The 19,240-nt window shown below is 46.8% G+C and overlaps 1 protein-coding gene across 1 annotated transcript in view; it reads right to left on the reverse strand.

Moving 5' to 3' along the window:
* Window positions 1–587: 587 nt before the first annotated feature.
* The window catches only part of ncanb (neurocan b), a 139,269-nt gene continuing 120,616 nt past the window's right edge, over window positions 588–19,240 (reverse strand). The window contains exons 12-16 of the mRNA XM_068591365.1: window positions 18,977–19,135; window positions 15,899–15,981; window positions 15,319–15,463; window positions 6,153–6,335; window positions 588–4,164 (exon numbers count right to left, since the gene is read on the reverse strand). Coding sequence (XP_068447466.1) covers window positions 3,992–4,164; window positions 6,153–6,335; window positions 15,319–15,463; window positions 15,899–15,981; window positions 18,977–19,135 — 743 coding nt within the window. The 3' untranslated portion in view covers window positions 588–3,991. The remainder of the gene's footprint in view (window positions 4,165–6,152; window positions 6,336–15,318; window positions 15,464–15,898; window positions 15,982–18,976; window positions 19,136–19,240) is intronic.

Raw genomic sequence — 19,240 nt, forward strand, 5'->3', positions numbered from 1 at the left:
TTGTCAAAAATAATTGTTGTTCAATTGTACTTTACTGGTTGCTGGCTAGTTAGCTAGCTAGCTTGCTAATTTGACCGAGCTTCAAGTGCTACACTGGTTACAGAAATGAAGAAAAATAAAAGCTGTCCCTCATCTGACGATGGCCTCCAGCTTTCTTTTGCTCTGACAAGAGTGTGTTCATGACACATTGAGCTGTTTTTCATCATTTAGCGGCTGGCTCGTTAGCTAGCTAGCTCGCTAATTCCAGCATGCCTTCATCTTACGTTGGTTATAGCAAATGAGTTGAACAGCGGGCTGGTGGGCCCCGTCAATCTCTCATCGTCACGAGGAGACGATGAGGATCCCGATCGGTCCCCTAGAGATGAACTCGTCTCCTAATCCTGTTCTGATGAACAGTGAATGTTAAAAACGTTGTGGTCGCAAACGCATAAATAGACCGAGGCAACGCATTGGAGGCGGACCGGAGCGCTTGTTTGTGCTTGTCAAGTCTGACATTAACCCCAAGGAACTGCACCGAAGGGTTAAACGCTCCAGGGTTCGGTTCACCCGACCTAAACAAGGACTTACCTCAATTAAGAACATTATTGTTGTTGTTGTTGTCCAGTCTCGTCTCCCCATGCGCTCAGCTCTCGGGGCCAAATTCACATCCTCGCGTCATTATTCCCCTTTCAGAAAAGTTTCCTATTTCCTGTCACACAGCTGTAATTACACTGTCTCTGGACATCAACGCTGAATTGAATTACCGCCAGAAGGAGCTTCTGTTCTGTCTTTTCCTTCAACCGCCCGTACACTCGATCCATTTTCCCGGACAGATAGAAAGCGAAGAGGCCCGACGGCGCTCCGAGATCTCAGATACGACAGGGCGGGTTTGACGGGCTGTGACAGTTGTCTGGGTCTCCTGTCCGTCACCCCAGACCTCCCACTGGCTGTCCGTCAACCTAACCCTTCCCTCCGCAGATAATGCGACTTGTTAATTAAGCGTGCGCTAGATTAATTAGACTGATACAGAGGTGGAGGTTCACCGGTCGGCTCCGTGTTGTCATTGCCAAGGTGAGAGGAGACAAACAAAAGGCAGAGAGTTAATGTGCACGGGATGCGTTCTCTTACCTCGTGTGACTTTATTTAACCTGATCGTACTTTTGTGTTCTTTTAAAAAAACAATACGTGAAAAGATAAACAAGAAGTGGTAATTTGGAGGAAAGTAAAGCGAGAACCGGAGGAGGAAATGTAAAAGATAAAAGGGCTGGAGTCGGTGTTTGGGACGTAATCCTCGAGGCTTTAACCTCAAGTGCTGGCTTTAAGTTAACCACCGCCTTTAACCCGGCAATGAAAGGGGAACGAAAAGAGGGCGAATCGCTTGTTCTACCCGCCTCCATCCTCGTCTTTAAAGCAGGACGCGCAGGTGCGAGCAGCTGTGAGCAGCTGCGAGACTCTGCCCCAGAAATGGGAAGCCTTAATCTCTGCTGACCCTCCGCCATCATCATCATCATCCTCCTCCTCTGGGACCTCAGCCATTGTCAACACCCTGAATCATAAACACACAAACACGCCGGAATAAGAGAGAGCTCCGCGTCTCTGTATCTTCTTCCTCGCCATACGACGTGTGCAGCTTTGCCTCATGAGCCAGGAGGCCATTGAGTCTCTGCTTGCGACTCTTTTTCTGTAAAACCCGGAGCTTTGCGATGTGACCCAATAACTATTTCGCTCGCTTCACCCTTTCCCGTCCAAGGACGACACAAGAGGTCGGCCGAGCGGACAACTGCAACTTCTTCCTCGTCATCGCGGCGCGTTTTTTCCACATTTTGATGTATTAACAATGAATGAAATGACAATGTGTGATGTAAAAGATGAGGCTTTTCGTGATATAAACCCTCAGAAACTTTAAAGTCCACCCTTTCAGGTTGACGGAGCGCTCAAGCCTCTTTCCTCTTGTGGGTTTTGTTTTACCTTTTTCACATGTTGACAGCAAACAGCTGGTGATGAACTGAAGTGAGAGCACGCTACCTGTCCATCAACAAACAAGGGCGGCATTCAGCTGCTAACGGGCCGGATATCCCACTCAAAAGTTGGGTTATAAAAACTGCAATAAAAGGGGGATGAACACACGCGACACCACGTGAACGCCAACGCTGCATCCGTTTGATAAGTTTTATGAGGCGATAATATGTCCCTGCCTATGTTTACATGCACATGGATGCTCCAACATTGTTCTCATGTAATAGCATGTTGCACATGGGTAATCTGATCGAGGCCTTATTCTCAATGTAGCATTTTTTCCGATGAATAAATGTGCTGATATGCTGATATTATTCTGGTTTGAGGAGCATTCATAGGAGACGTAGATTCAGAATATGCGTCTCAATCGGTGAAAACAGTTCTCAAGGCTGGCGTGTTCAAAGAAAAGCGCCGAAAGGAAAGAAAACAACATCTTTTCTAAACATTATGAATGACTTGGATGTCAACAGGTTTAAGGACGAGCGGCGTTTTCAAGAAGGTGGTGGAAGGAAAGGATAGAAAAAGAGGGACGCCGTGTTCGCGCAGCTGCAGGGAAACAGGAGTATTAGTTGAATATTCATTTTTACCAGCGAAGGAGTAATGTATTTTTTATAAAGGCAGAAACTGGAGCTACTTGTGCACGTAAACATAATCAATGTCGCGCGGTACAAAGAGCTTTATTTTGTCAGTTCAATCCAAACGCGAGCGAGGCAATTTCATTTCTTCCGTCTTGGCTAATGAGAGAGGTCAGCCGTTCATTTTAATGTATTATCATTTATTAAAAAGGTCATGTTTAGCGATTGAACAAAAACATCAAAGACACAAACTACAAGAAAAGGCAAAGCAGACGTGGGATCGCTGAGCTGAGTCGAGACGCGCCGGCATCAAAGGGTTCCACGAACCCTCCGAGACGACGGGGACGGACGCCTGGTCGAGGCCGTCTGACACTTCTGAGAAGTGACTGATGTGTGATGTGCGATATGATGAAACTTGAAATGCGGCTTTTTTTTTTTCTCTTTTCTTTTCTTCCATTTTCTCCTTTTTTTTTTTTTTTTCCGTCCTCGCATCTGATCTAAAGGAACCGTCTCACAATGACAAGAAGATACAACGCTAACAATCAAATAATTCAATTACAACGGCCTCTGATTCCAAATGAAAAAAATCAATCAAATCGGTTTTTTTTTTGGGGAATAAGTCGCTTAAAAGTCAAAGTACAATGTCTTATAAAAAAGCAAAGAACAACAACAAAAAAAAAAGAAAAAGCAGCGGAGTCGGGAAGTAAACACAAACGGTGTTTGTAAAAAATAATGTGTTCGACAGACAAAAGGCTCAAGTCAACAACATCGGGTGTCATCCTTTGACTCGTCTGATTTTCGGAGAAAAAAAACCTTTTCAGTGATGTCGTCCCTATTTGTAGTTTGTACTAAACCGCTTCTCTCCGAAGAATGTTCGGCGTGGATCTCAAAGGGTTTTGTTGTTGTTGTTGTTGTTGTTGTTGTTGTTTTAAAACAGGTCAGCGTAGCCCCATGTTGAGCTCGGAGGGAGAGTCGCCGGGTCGAGTTAAGAGGACGGACGGGAGACGCACGACGAGTTAGGACGAGGGAAGGTCACCAGAGAGAGAGAGAGAGAGAGAGAGAGAGAGAGAGAGAGAGGAAAGGAAAAAGAGTACAAAGGGATGTTGTTGTTGTCGTTGTTGTTGTTGTTGTCCCGATGACGCCTGGCAGCACTTTAGTGGGCCTCAGCGTTGATACTATGATACAGGTGGACCTCGGAGAGCCTAGGGGGGAAGAGGGGGAGGGAGGGGCGGAGCTAAGGGCGGGGCAGTGCAGGGAAAGGGGGAGGAGCCTCGGGCAGAGAGTTTTGAGCGGTAGCGTGGCGCTAACGGGGCAAGATGGAGGGGTGACAGGCAAAGCCGCCGCAGTTAGCAGCAGAGGAAGAGAAGAGGGAGGGGAAAACAAGGGGCGGTTATTTTTTTTTTCGTTCTTTCTCTTTTGGTTCAGACGTGGACGCGGGCGCGGTCGTGGTTGCGGTCGTGGTCGTGGTTGCGGTCGTGGTTGTGGTTGTGGTTGTGGTTGCGGCCCGGCTCTCCTCCGTGGCCGTGCCGCTTGTGCTTCCTGCGCTCCCTCCGGCTCTTGTGGTGGTGGCGCCGGTAGCGGTGGGCTCGCCGGGCTGATGGAGCGAGAACAAAAAAAAAAAAAACAGAGCGGAGCAGAAAAGACAAGTCAGATGAAAGGAAAAATAAATATGCTTTCTTTTGGGGGGGGGGGGGGGGGGGGAGAAAAAACAAACTGATGTAAGACAGAGATGAATCGGAGTCGGAGGGAGGTTAACACCAGGTACGAGACGGAGGAGATCAAAAAGCAGGAAGGTGAAACGCCGCATGTTCTCTGTCGAAGGTTTCGCTGCTTTCCACCACACGGAGGGGAGCTGGTCTGATCTCACGCCTGAAGGCCTCCAGCGAGCCTTCACCCACTCGCGGCCTCAGAATAAGCTCGTTCCTGGTGTGCGGCGCCAAATTTAGGCCGCTCCGTCCCTCTCTGGGTGAATGTCGAGGACACACTGACTCTGGGCCGTGAAGTAACAACTCTGTCCAAAAGTCGAAAAGGAAAATCTTTTTTTTTTTTTTTTTTATCGCTTTCAACAGAGGCCACATTATTTCAGTATTTCATCATAACTGTCACATTGTGATCTGAGTGAAAGGAAGTACAAGGCACAGTTTGTTGAATATGTATATATATATATATATATCAACTCCTTTATACCGCCTTTGAAGAAGAGGGAAATTATGCTGAAACGTTAAGACATTTATTCCTTTAAAGTCCCTTTTTTTCGGGGAAGTAAAGTTTATTTTCAGAGTCAAAGGAGATGAGGTGTGTGTGAAAGTTGCATAATTAAAAGAGCGTTGTCATTGATTTTTGATGCTAAACTGTGTTAAAACAAAGCTGTGGCTTCAAAAAGGATTGAAAGGCTGCGATGTCATGATTTCCAACAGCGTTGTGCTGCAGAGCTCTGGGTGGGAAATCACACGTTATGCAGCGCGTCAGGGCGGAAAATCATGTGTTACCCACTCAGATGGGAAATGATGTGTGTTTATCACGCATTTCATGGCTTAAACAACACGTTTGCTGCTTTTCAGTTCTTTGTTTCGACAGTTGGGAACATATTTTTCCAATTATTTGACAAAAAAACCCATAAATCCTGCAATGTTAACGAACAAACACACACCGACGTCCCGTTAGAACGTGTGTTTTCTTGTTGGAAACGCGATCGTGACGTGTTGTTTTCAACAAGCACCGGATCTTAGTGATGTTTTAGTGACCTAAGGTACTTTCACCCCTGCTTATGAAGTGATGCAACATCACATTTATTGGTTAGCTTTGTGAGTTAGCAATGCTAATGTGGCGAGCAAACAGGACGAAACGAAAAAAAGCTTAAAGTCCGGTCAAAGTTGGTTTGCTACCAGCATTAACACGACATAACGTTGGAAAACAAATTGCTTTAGTACAAATTATTTGCCTCTTAACGTTGCGTTACCTGACTTCCTCAAAATATTCAGGTCATGTTCTTTATTGGTGGATGTCGCGAGGCTTTTTTAAAACTAGCGAACGCATGCTATCGTATCCTGATGATCCCGTCTGATGTTACTTTCTTCCACAATCTCGGGGCCAGAAAGGTTCCCACAGGGAGGTGGACCCTGCAGCAAGACCCGTCTAAAAATGAATATGATAATATTTGCTGCACCTGCAAGTGCAAGTTCATTCTTTACTCTAAAACTCGGGTCAAAAGGTCATGTTCCCCTTTGGTTTGAAGCGTTTAGTAGAAATCCTTTGTATCTAATAAAACAGGTCTGAAAAGAAGACCTCCACCTCAAGCATGAAGCTCTTAAAAGAGACCGAACCTCCTCCTCATGGAGCCCGGGAGATTTCCTCCAGCCTGCGAGCGACCGCAGTAATACTTTTTTGCTCGCAATTATTAATAATGAGAGGCGGGAAGGCGAGGCAGCATGCGCGTGGCGACAGTGGCTCCCGAGGGCGGAGAACGCGGCAGGTTCGTGTTGGCGCCGTGCTAAAAATAGCAAAATGTAAATGTGGAGATGACCTAACGAATGGAAACACACGCCTTCAGTCTGTGCGGGAAAAAAAAATGGAAAAACTTACATTTTATGCAGATGATTTTAGGCCGGTCCCACTTGCCGTTGGCGCGGCACTTGGCGGTGGGCACGTGGCGCTGCAGGAAGCCGTCGGCGCACTGGTAGCGCGCCACGGAGTGGATGTCGTAGTGGGAGCGCTTCCGACCAATCAGGAAGGCGTTGTCCACGGTGGGCGGGGCTCCGCAAAGCACTGAAAGGGGGGGGGGGGGGGGGGGGGGAGGAAAGGACAGCACACAACAAAGAGTCTGTTATCCCACGAGAAGGACTTGTGTGCGTGATTAAAACATTCAACATGTCTGCTCTCTGCTCTCGGGCTTCTGGTCCATCTCTCAAGAAAAAGCGCTCACAGCGCACACAAACATCAAAATGTGGATTTAGTGTCCGCGGGACGGCGCGTCTGTCCGAGTCGGCGAGCGAGTGGGCGGCTGTCAGGAGTAACACGGGCGTCTCGGAGACAGCAGAGTCAGAAAAATGTTTTCACGAGCGGGGATTGACACTGCGGCCGCAGACTGACAGGGTGGACTGAAGCCTTCGGGGACGCACTCGCACCGCTCCACAGATATCTTAACACTGCTGTCAGAGGGCGCCGGCGCCCTCTGACAGGAGCTCTGGAGGCGGCGGCCGAAGGTGCCGAGACGCCTCTTTTTTTAACTTTACGTGCCTCACGATCACGGGGAAGCTTTTAGGCGACTCTTTGAATCGACGTTTCGTCCGTAATGTTGGATTTAAACTCCAGTTAGGTGGAAAATACAGCTGCTATCAGTCATGACGGACATTTATCAAATGGTCAAAGATGGAGGAAGCTCAATAGTTCAATGCACTGCTGAGATTTCAACTGAAAGATGGATTATAACAACACTTTTGGTTTTAATCTTGACTTTTTCTGTCAGCGTTTATCGAAATTTTGAATTTTATAAAACATGAACACCCTATTTTCCATTCGTTCCACGCGTTTCCCCGCCATTAGTTCTCGCTGGAACTTCTTTACATTTGACCAATGTGTTTGATGTGTATTGATCTATTCAGTAAATGAACATCATCTGGATTTTAATAGTAATGACCTTGAATTAATGACCTAGGTTGAAGCTCACACCAGAAAATGACGTAAACTCTGAATTTGTGGAACTTGGCATTCAAGCACAAGGGATCATAAAAAAAGGCTTTTTTGTTTTTAGATGATTTAGAAACAGGAAGTCCTAAATATCTCCATTTGAGTCAATATTTTTCTGCCAAATCAAATCAGTTCCTTCATAACGTCTGAAACGCTTCCTTTCAAAGGACTCGTATGAAGGCAGTAAAGTCCTCCATGAATATGAGATATGAGTTCACAGATAATTACAATCCCTCCTCGGCATTGTGGAGGTTGGTTTGTATATATATATATAAATATATATATTTCCTTGTGTGCCGGTTACACACAGTTCATCGTGTCGGACGCCCTCTGGCGTTTTAGTGAGCGATGCAATGAACCGGCGCATCGAGGGCAAACGCCTCCGTGCGTCCGCGGAGAGGCTCGCGTTAACGCCGCCATGCGAGAGAGCACGAACAAAAGCTGCAGAAAGGAAGCTTTCAGTCTGACGGAGTAAAGGTGGAGGGAATGTGTGTTTGAGTTTCGGGGGAAGTTAGCGTCGCAAAAGGCAAAACTGAACCGAGAAACGCATCGCAGTGTCCCGCCATTAAAAAACGGGAGCTTTTTATTTATTTTAGGTGCTTTAAAGTAGGACGCCGTTTAGGTAAGAGCTGCTCCCACGAGTCCAGTTGATGTGCAGATGGGTTTGAACTTGGCGACAGGCCGAAAATAAGCCGTGCCGCGAGGACGGAGTCAACCGACGAAGTTGAAAAGGCGATTAAAGGAAGTCACGAACCACATGAATCACTAGCATCCTAAACGATGACACTTCTTTACTTCAAATGTCATTTAGTATTCAATTACTTTACTGGCATTTTAGATTCTTTCGCCGTGGTACTGTTTCAGTTTCGAGATATTTCAAAGAGATATCGCAACACTAACTTCCACGCGGTCTCTGACCCAGAAGTACTTTAATTTTTTTAATTTATTTTCTAACCAAAACCAGTATCCAGCGTAGATTTCACCCTCGGATGTGACTTACAGCTCCGTGAGCTGAAAGGACGTAATCAGCAATCAGAAAATGTTTACAGAGCCTGTTAATTCCCTCGTCCTTGTCCTAATAGCTCTTAAACTCTTAATACGGGGAAGAGCGGTGTCATTAAGTCTGATGAAAGCTTTAACGCCAGGTTTACAGTTTAATGTGTTGTGGAAAGAAGAGACAAAAAGCACTTTCCTCCTCACTGGAGACGCTGGACGCGGCGTGGAAAGGCTGAAAGGTAGTTTTTTTTCTCCATTAGTCCTCGTCGATGCACACCGAACGATTCCAGTGCAAAGTCAGAGCGTGTTGAAGTGCGGATGAAAGAAAATGTCACGAAACTCAGGAAGGAAAAAGCAAATGGAGCCGGGATTTTAAGTCAGAAAAAAGGTATTTTTTGGAGAAGAAAGCCTGAAGGACGTCCGGGGACGGCTGACGGGAGAAGAACTAGCTTCTTTAAAAACAAAAAACAGAAAAAAAGGCCGTAAAAAATGTAATTTATTGCTTGATCTTTTTAAGCAACAACTTAACCTTTGAAATAAAAGCGAGGTTGGTAAACGTCCTGACGTCCCCGTCACACAATAATCTTTCTTAAATCATGACATTTGTGTGTAATATAATATAATATCTGCACACAGACAGATTTTCAAGTGGCAAGATACTCAGAAGCTTCAATAATCCATATTTTGTTGGGCCATCAGCGTACATTTTAAAGTGTGAATGACAGTGTAAAAGTGCTAGAAGCAGCTCTGTTGATCCTTCCACACGTCTCCACTTATTCACATCCTGTTCGCATCCAGGTGCAACGACGTCTCCGGCGTCGAGGCGACCCCTCAACTCAAAGTCCTGCGCTCTCATTGGCTGCAGCTCGGCAACAGGCTCCTCGCCAGATTACCTCCAACGCGTCTCCGACGCATCGCCGAGTCTCTCCGGCTGACGGGTCCTGAGCCGACGCAGATTTGCCTTCCGACGTGGGGCTTTTGTTCGCTGGAGCTCGCGAGCAGGAAAACAGGGACGAGGCTTTGAAGCTCTCGGCATTAGGGATCATAAGTGGAACGGAGGGAAGTGTGGGTGAAGAGATGGAGAAACGAAGGCGATGGAGACCGAAGATGAAGAGAAAAGACGACAGGGAGCCGGAGAGGAAAGGTGATTTCTTTTTAAAGCGTTACATGAATCCTTGTTCAGAAGCGAGAACAAACAACGTACATTAATGTATGTAAAGCTCACAGATGGCAGTGCGTGGCAGCCGATGTGAGGTATTCAACTTTCTCTGACATTAAGAGGAAGTTACTCCTGCTTGCAGGTGTGTGTGTGTGTGTGTGTGTGTGTGTGTGTGTGTTAGCTGTGAACTTGAAAGCAGCGTGTTTCTGGCGCTACTTTCTGGCTGCGCGGCGGGAGGAAGTCAGTGTGAGTTAGTGGCACGGCGAGCGCCGCAGACCGTCGGCAGACAACTGCAGGAGATGTTTGCAGAAAACAGAGTAGTCTAAAACTCCGCGGCGCACAGCGTGTCCTCACCTTCTCAATAGTCTATTCCTTCCAGGCGGTCCGGACGAGATGGCGTGGCCGTTATTCCAATAACAGCAAGATGTTTGGTGAACCTTTTTCGCGAGAGATGAGAACATTGCTGTTCGTGGCGGTCATCGCGCGTCGAGTCCTGAGCTGCAGCGAGGACACGCCGGCTACGCTTTGGATAAAAGGCCGGAGCAACAATTTCCGCCTTTGGAATAAATCACGCGGCAGGATCGACAAAAAGGTTATCTGTCCGTCCGGCAGCTGTGATAAGCAAACACCTGATGCTGCGGGACGTCGCTGCTTGTAGGTCGCCGAGAAAACGCAACAGCACATAACTCACCTGTCTGTTTCACAAAACATGTTTTTCAACCGGGACGAACAGACGAGATACAACTTTTATATTATTTGAGGATTTGTGGATTTTTTCCAGGCCGGTTGTTTCCCTCTTTCAACACGTCCTCATGTCTAAAAGGACACACAAAGTTTTAAAGACGTCGCACTTTATGATAAGTACACACTATTTAGCATTAGTAAAGCATGAATGAACACTGAATTCATCATTTATAAAGCATTATTCCAACATGAGCACTCATTAGAAACTCATTCATGAATAATTTCTTCATGCAAAACATACGAGCGGTTTATAAACGAGGTTGTTAAAGACTAAACAACACAATGTACAATGTTTTGAGAGCTTATGGAGGTTTATGCATCTATAATGATGAACCCTCCCATTCTACATAAAAATACTTTTGATACTTTAAGTACATTTTGTTGTTAACACTATAAATGTTTCATTCTTGATTAATAATCTTTGGTTTCATACTTTTACACTTTATAAATGATGGATTCCCCATTTGTAAATGAAGTATTCAGGACTTATAGATGATCAATGAGATCATTTGTAAAGTGTTAGTAAATGATAAGTGATTAGTTACTAACCAATTGTTAAGTATTTGTTGTTTTCCAAGCATTAACACGTCATGTTGGAATAATGCTTTAGAAATGATGACTTCAGTGTTTATTCATGCTTTACTAACGCTAAATAGTGCTACCAAGAACTTCTTGGTTCGGTTTACATCTTAAAGACAGCGTGTTGGTTGTTTTTGGTTCTTTTGTAGTCACACTTTCATTTGTGGAAATGATCTCTCTGAACAAAAAAGTGTGCGTATCATAACATGTAATTTGCCACAGAGCTTATTTTCGGGGGTTTTCTGTGAGCCGGTGAGCGGTGGGTGTAGCTCCTCAGAGGTCTGCTGGGTCCCTGAACCCGTGTCCCTGTGGAGGATGTAACGACCGGGAGCGGCGATGTCTACACAATGTCTACACAATGACAACACAATGACAACACAATGACAACACGGGGTCCCTGAGGGGAACTCTCAGGTCACAAAGAGGAGCGTTATCTCCTCTTTGTGACTGCAAAGACTCCTCTTCAGCATCAACGCCTTGATAAATTATCACATGAATAAATAAAGAGTTCGTCCTCATTTAAACACAAAGATGTGTGTGTGTGTGTGTGTGTGTGTGTGTGTGTGTATGCACACACACACATAGCTCGTTGAGTAACTCATAAAGAAATACCAAAAATTAAAATACATTGCACACTTTAACGCCACACATTGCGTATCCTACAACTGTTGCATTACACGGCGACGCACAAACCAACCGCTGACGGCCGACGACAGCCGACCGTCTCCAGAGCGCTCGCACGGCGCCGAGTGTGTCGCACAAAATTACATGTCCTGTCTCTGCACATGATAACCCATCAAAACAGATGGAACGGTTTCATAATACTTGCGTGTCCTGTTGCGGGTAATTCCCCCCTCGTCCTCGCTGGAAGAGCTCAAAGGCGGCTCAGGAGTACGCGCTCGTTACTCGAATCCATGATGGGAGTGAAAAGTTTCTGCTGTTTTACATAAAATCTACTTTTCAATGTTCCAGCAATGAAATACAGCTTCTGAGTGTGATGTGTAAGTACTTTCAAATGGCAGTCTATCTAAAGGAGACTCCTCTGGTTGTATAGAAGTATATGCTTAATGTCTTAAAGCTGCATTCTCTCTACTGACCACCAGGGGCGACTCCTCTGGTTGTATAGAAGTCCATGCTTCATGTCTTAAAGCTGCATTCTCTCTCCTGACCACCAGGGGCGACTCCTCTGGTTGTATAGAAGTCTATGCTTCATGTGTTAAAGCTGCGTTCTCTCTCCTGACCACCAGGGGGCGACTCCTCTGGTTGTATAGAAGTCCATGCTTCATGTCTTAAAGCTGCATTCTCTCTACTGACCACCAGGGGCGACTCCTCTGGTTGTATAGAAGTATATGCTTCATGTGTTAAAGCTGCATTCTCTCTCTTGACCACCAGGGGCGACTCCTTTGGTTGTATAGAAGTCTATGCTTCATGTGTTAAAGCTACATTCTCTCTACTGACCACCAGGGGCGACTCCTCTGGTTGTACAGAAGTCCATGCTTCATGTGTTAAAGCTGCATTCTCTCTCCTGACCACCAGGGGAGACTCCTCTGGTTGTATAGAAGTCTATGCTTCATGTCTTAAAGCTGCGTTCTCTCTCCTAACCACCAGGGGGCGATTTCTCTGGTTGTATAGAAGTCTATGCTTCATGTGTTAAAGCTACATTCTCTCTACTGACCACCAGGGGCGACTCCTCTGGTTGTATAGAAGTCCATGCTTCATGTGTTAAAGCTGCATTCTCTCTCCTGACCACCAGGGGGCGACTCCTGTGGTTGTATAGAAGTCTATGCTTAATGTCTTAACCATGCATTATCTCTCCTGACCACCAGGGGAGACTCCTCTGGTTGTATAGAAGTCTATGCTTCATGTGTTAAAGCTGCATTCTCTCTCCTGACCACCAGGGGGCGACTCCTCTGGTTGTATAGAAGTCCATGCTTCATGTGTTAAAGCTGCATTCTTTCTCTTGACCACCAGGGGCGACTCCTCTGGTTGTATAGAAGTCCATGCTTCATGTGTTAAAGCTACATTATCTCCCCTGACCACCAGGGGGCGATTTCTCTGGTTGTATAGAAGTCTATGGAAAGTCTACTCCGCTTGATTTATTCCCTCAGTTTATGTCTCAATCTCTAGTTTCAAGTCTTTCTTCAATACATCATGATGTTCATTCAGTAAACGATCCTCACTCCATTCACTGGTTTGCGAAAAGCCAAGAACGACGGCACAAATCCAAGATGGCGTCGGCCAAAACGGCAACCTTAAATTGCTTCAAAGCGGCGCTGCACAAACCAGCGGGTGACGTCACGACTTCTCATGTACGGTCTGCGGGCTTCAATACGCGTGTGATTAATGATTAGAGGCTTGTGTGAGATGTGTGATGAGCCCCGTCGTGTCATCTGATGACCGTCTCGCCTCTCTTCAGTCACTCACACTGACCGCCGCGGCGCTGTTATTGCCTAATCAAGACCCAGGGGCCGCTGATGAGCTCGTGAAATCTGGGCGGATGAAAACTTAGCGACAGACTCCAGTGACAAGACAAGACGTTAACATGGGGGTTAGTTGCAGGGAAGAGGAGGTGGGGGGGGGGGCGGAGGTGAAAAGAAATGGTGATTGCAGCTGACTGATTGAGGTCAGAGGTGGGCTGGATGCTGGGGACGATGGCGGCGTGCAGCGGAGGTGGTGCAACTTCTTGCTCGTTGTGGGAAATCCCTCCCCGCTGGCAGCTCCAGCAGCGCCCTCTCTCTCCACGCTGGTGGCCTCAGACGACGAAAGCGTCCGGAGAAGCACACAAAAGTTTGTGTGAAATAGCGTCGCAGGCCGTTGAGGCTCCTATGATATTCAGTGACGGGGAGAGACTAAAAGGCGTTTGAGTTGAACTCCTCCAGAGGCCGAGGGGTGAACCCAAATGTCATAAACCTGCCGAGTAGAGATGAATTACACTCGACATCCGTGTCCAGATCAAGATGGGATTACCTGGATGATCCCACGTTCATCAAAGTCAGAATTACATTTGAGAGACTGGAATGACTGCGTCGTGGTCGTGTCAGGTTGTATTTTACATCCGCGATGTCGCGACCTGATAGACGTGTGTGTGCGAAGGAAAACCTCTCAAGGCGTTCCTTAAAATATCACGAGGATGGGACGGGCGTGAGGCCAAGGTGACCTTTGACCCAACAGACTTTTGTGCCAAGTTGTGCCAAAAGAAATTCCCTCCGGGCGTTCCTAAAATATCACGTTTATGAAAATGGGACTTGAAAACACTTTCTCTGCCGAAAGGGAAACTTTCGCACAGGTAATCCCGTGATTGATGATGTGTATGCTCAAAGCAGGAATCAGGCTCAAGGAGGGGATTGCAAAATCAAAATACATTTTTTAAACCCCAGATATTCACATCTCGAGTCAACTGCTCCGCTCAAACCACACACATTCCTTCCGCTTACATATTCACGAGGCTGTTTCCTCTGTTTCTGTGCCGCAGTCACCTGAGGTCCATGATTTATCGCTTTGTCTTGTAAAGCCTGAGAGTAAAAAGGGAACGGGTTCTTTTTACGCCCACAGACAAAAGCACAAAGCATCGTTCCAGCCAAAGCTCGGGGGGGGTGGGGGAAGCTTTCGGGGAAGCAGCCGCCGCTGGCTTCCTGGAGTCCAGCTGAACTCCACCTCGCCGCTAACGCGGCCGTCTTCCTCGCCGTCGGTCGTATGCAAATTGGCGGGGTGAAGATTGGCTCCTAATAGGCCGAGGACGCGGAGTGAGAAGCACACGGGGAACTTTTTCCCTCTTGTGCGACGGAGGAAGAGTGATGAGTGTGAGTCTGGGAGGAGCGCGCAACGAGCGCTAATCTCGTAAGACGAGCGCGGCGTTCAGTGTGACACAGACGGAGACGCCGTGGAGGCGCGACGGGAACGTCGGGAAGAGGAGAGGGAAACAGTCGGGAGAACATTTTGTTCATCTTTTCTTATCTCGCTTTCGATTCTCCGTGTAGGATTTCAGATTGAAGCCCTCTCAGAAGAGCGGGGTTGTCTCTCCTCCTCTTCTTCTCTTCCTCCGCCTCACTCGGCCTCCTTCACTCCGGCTTCTCGCCGGCTCGATGTCTCCTCACAGCCGCCGCCTCTTTTTCAGAGTTTCCTAGTTTTCCTCCGCCTGCTCTCTGCCTCCTCACCTCTCCGCCAGTTATTCTAATCACCTGGAGAAGAAGAACCATCGCCTCTCTTCTTTCCTCTCCTCTTTCTCATCCTCTCTTCTTTCCTTCCTCTCCTCCCTTCTCCTCTTCCATTCTCTCTGATCTCCTCTCCTCTCTTCTTTCCACTCCCATCTCCTCTCATCCCCTCTGATTTCCTCTCCTCTTTACTTTTCTTTAATTTTCTTTCCTCTCGTCTCATCCTTTTCTTCTTTCCTCTTCTCTCCTCTCGTCTCCTACCATCCCCTCTTATTTCCTCTCTGCTTTCCTCTCCTCCCCTCTAGCCCCTTTCTAATTTCCTCTTCTTTCCTTTCCTCTCCTTCCTTTCTTCTTTCTTCTCCTCTCCTCTCCCATCCCTCTCTCCTCCCCTCCTCTCTCCTCTCCTTCCTCTCCTCGCCTCCTCTCCTCTCACCTGTTCCCTTCTTGCAGACGTAGGGCAGGTTGTAGTTGCATGGCACGTCGTTCCATTTTCCGTTCTCGTGAGCGATCATCACCACGCAGTCTTCTCCTCCGGCGAAGAAGTTGTCCGGCTGGTTTTCACGCCAGTTCTCATATTGCTGAACACACAACAAAACAAACAAAACAATCACACACTAAGACAAACAAATGTGTCTCTTTAAAACTCCAATTAAACATAATTGTCTTGACATCAGAGACTAATCCCTTTATATTTTGTATTTTTCTCCCTTTAGTCTCACTTTCTCTATTTTTTGTTGTTATGTTCTAGTTGGAAATTAGGATACAAGCTACAAAACAAGATATGTTGTTGTTTTTTGTAGAAAAAAATCAAAAACACTTCAAGGTCGAGGTTTCGTTGGCATCACAATGCAACACAAACTCATGGATAATTATTTATTTTTCACAAACTGCTGTTCAGGAAGTCTCAAGCTGCGATGCTGATTGTAGTCAGTTCCTCTGGAGGCGTAAACTCCACTGGGATCGCACACACACACACACACACACACACACACACACACACACACGTTGCTCACCAGGTCCATCTTGTCGGTCCACTGGAAGTCGTCCTCCACTGTGCGATCGTTCAACCCGATCCAAGTGTTGTCGTGGCTCAGACCTGAGTGAGAGGAGACGACACAATCAAACAGACATAAAGTACACACAAGTACACTGTGTGTAAACATAAAGTACACACAGAGCAGAAGGTAGTCCAAGAAATAGCGCGCAATCTCACACAAATGGCATCTCGTCTTCAAGGTTTTTATGTGCACGTTGTGCATTAAAAACCGCTGAATGGAAACACAGAAACTGTTTTTTATTGCAATAGATTTCACGATAGTGAGTCGGATTGTATGAACTGTACACTGTCGGCTGAAATAAACCATTTCTGGGAAAGGTTTAATCGGGGTTTAATTTCCTTCAGTATATTAGAAATGTATGCACTCGCGGTCCAAACGCACAGACAGTGAATTAATCCACAAAGCAGAGTGTTTTGTCCCAGAGATTAGACACGTTCGTTCCTCGTATGGGTCCAGAAATGCTACTACACTTCTTTTTTTGTGTGCCAACCTGACAAAAAATGTCGGCATTGCACGTTTCTGCAAACCACGAACATGTTGAACGTCAACGTTTCTGAACCCAAAACACGGTTTGCATCGAGCTCGTATGACGCGCGACGCAACGACACTGAAATAACAACCAAGCTTTGCAGATATTCCCCTGAAACAAGCGGGAAGTCGACATTTATTGTTAGTTTCTCTCCGCCCTTGAGTGTTTTTTTCCCCACGCGACTTTCAATAGCGGTCGCTCGATTAACGACGCAACTTGCTCTGACCGACTGTAAAATAACAACAACCCGATGACATCATCTGGGTTATTTCTCCCCCCTTTAAGTCTCACAAAGCTCCTCCAGACTCACAAAATAAAAGATCACGCGTGGAAATGAAGTGCGTGAAGTGCTCATTGATGTCTCTGAGGGTTATTTTATGTGTCTGGTCTCTCTGAACTCTGAGCAGCAGCAGAGAGATCTTCATCTCGGCCGCTGGAGAGACACTGTTCACCCAAAAATACCCCTAATGGTGTTTTGGGTTAATCTCATTTGTGTGTGTTTCTTTTTTTGGAGAGGGGGGGGTCTGTGTGCACGAGCCGTACGTGCACATATGTAATGGTATTTCAATCATGGTGTATCTGCTTAACATCATTAGCGGGCCCATTAATCTCCCTAATGGCTCTGATCCCCTTATTGCAGGGGTGGAGACGTCCATTTTCGAGGCAATTAAACACCCTTTTTTTGGGGGGTGAATGTGCGCGTTTGGAGGAAAAGACAAGCGCTAGATGGATGGCGGCGTCCTGGCATCTGTGCGGCACAGAAGGTGGATCCAATATTACGACGAGAGGGGGGATTACTGTTGGTGATCTGGCTGTGGAGGGAAGAACTAAGAGTGAAAACGCCAAAGAAAGCTGTAAGAAAAACAATCAAATAGCATCTGAGGACATTAATTCAGGACAACATGGATAAATAAAAACAGGTGGGCGGACAAGGAGTCTTAAAATCCTTTTTTTGGGGGTTGAATGGGACGATTTCTGATGACTCAATTGAAATAAATCAAGTTATTTCACCCGGTTTAAACATTACTGGCGCTTGCGTTTCCCACCGTGGAGATTTTGATCCTTTTTTCTCTCCCACTTCGGAGACAAATCCCGTCCTAAGGAAGGATATGATGGCAATATTAAATGTCCCGTCACAGACATTTACATTGGCGCCCGTGGCACCTTTTCCACGGCGACATAAGGTGCTACACATTTACGCGGGTGAACCCGACTCGGCTCCTCGGGGTGTGTTTTTTCCAGCGGGGGAGCTCAATAAAAAGCCTTCGGGGGGGCCGTTGAGAGCGGATCCAGACAGACATTCATCACCGAGTTATGGAAGACACACACGAGGCGAGAAGCTGCCATCGCCAAGTATGCTAATAATAAAGTAGACGGTGGAGATATAAATCAATAGTAAAAGCAGCGTGCGGCAGGCGGGCAGACAGGGGAGGGAGAGCCGCTGAGATTATGAAGGCCATGTAATTGCCATTATTCAAATTGATTGGCGACTTGTTTAAATGTGATTGGTAGCCGGGAGCCATGTGTCTCTAGGTGTGAAGTAGGAAGCTGCTTTTTTTTTGTAATGACTTTAAATGTTACATTTGAACGATTTCGCTCACGTCTGTATCTGGGGATGAATTCAGATTATTTCTACTGTTTTTTTTCCTTTTCCGGTGTGCGCTGAAGTGGAGGAGTTTAGACCTGCGGCAACACTCGTGACTCTCAGCTGCCGCGTCCAGTGAGTGACCTCTGCAGATGGAGGTCACGTCTGCAGCAAATTGTTCATCTTGTTCCCCACAAGATGAAGTCTAATCACTTTAACTAATGAATAACCTGACGCAAAGTGCTCCGATTCAACAACATTTCCAGTCCCGATACCGAGAAACTGGTCTGATACCAGTGTGTTATGAGCTGCAGGGCTCACTGGGTGGAAGTGACTGGGATTGCTTTACTACCTTTGTTTCAGAAAATGTAACGTATAAATATATATGTATATATATATATATACCCATAATGCATCATGTATCCTACAGTGGATTCGTCGTTACTTAAAGGAGCAGTGTGCAGGATTTAATGGCATCCAGCGGGTTGCAGATTGCCAACACAGAGAAACTACGGTGGCCTGCAGGTGCCATAAAACAAAAAGAGCCAGTGTTAGGTTTGTCCGTTCTGGGCTCCTGTAGAAACACTTCACTGACTCTGTGACTCCCTGAGTCGACATGACGGGCTCAAACTAAGCTGATTATGAACTAATCAAACCCTGCTTATCATTATCATGCGCCTTTTTCTCCCTCAGAGCCACACACTGGCCCTTTAAGAGTCTCCGAGGAAAACGTATTGACTTATTGACCCGAGTCGTGGAAGCGCTCCAGCTCGCAGTTACCTCACATTACCGACGGCGAGTGGAACTTATCTGCCTGAATTAAGACCTCCTGCCGCGTGAGCTGTTCAGAAACCACCGGCGAGGAAACACGTGTGCGCGGGCTCCACGCCGTCTGCCTCCTCCTCCACCTTCCGCCCACCTCTGATGAAGTTCTGCTCGGCCGGGCTGTGGATGCTGGCCAGGTGGCCGCTGTGCTCCCTGCAGTCCTTCTCGGCGTCCTCCCAGGTGTGCCTCCGGCTGAAGTACCTGTAGCAGTGGCCGTGGAACTTCCTCCACGTGTGCTCGCAGCCCTCCGTGTCTGCAGGTGTGGCAGAAGAAGAAGAAGAAGAAGAAGAAGAAGAAGAAGAAGAAGAAGAAGAAGAAGAAGGGGGGAGGTAATTGAAAAAAGAGTGATTAGTCAATC

Source organism: Clinocottus analis, unplaced genomic scaffold (genome assembly GCF_023055335.1).
Source record: "Clinocottus analis isolate CAN_PGR_092001 unplaced genomic scaffold, fCliAna1.0.p SCAF_25, whole genome shotgun sequence".
NCBI classification, from domain to species: Eukaryota; Metazoa; Chordata; class Actinopteri; order Perciformes; family Cottidae; genus Clinocottus; species Clinocottus analis.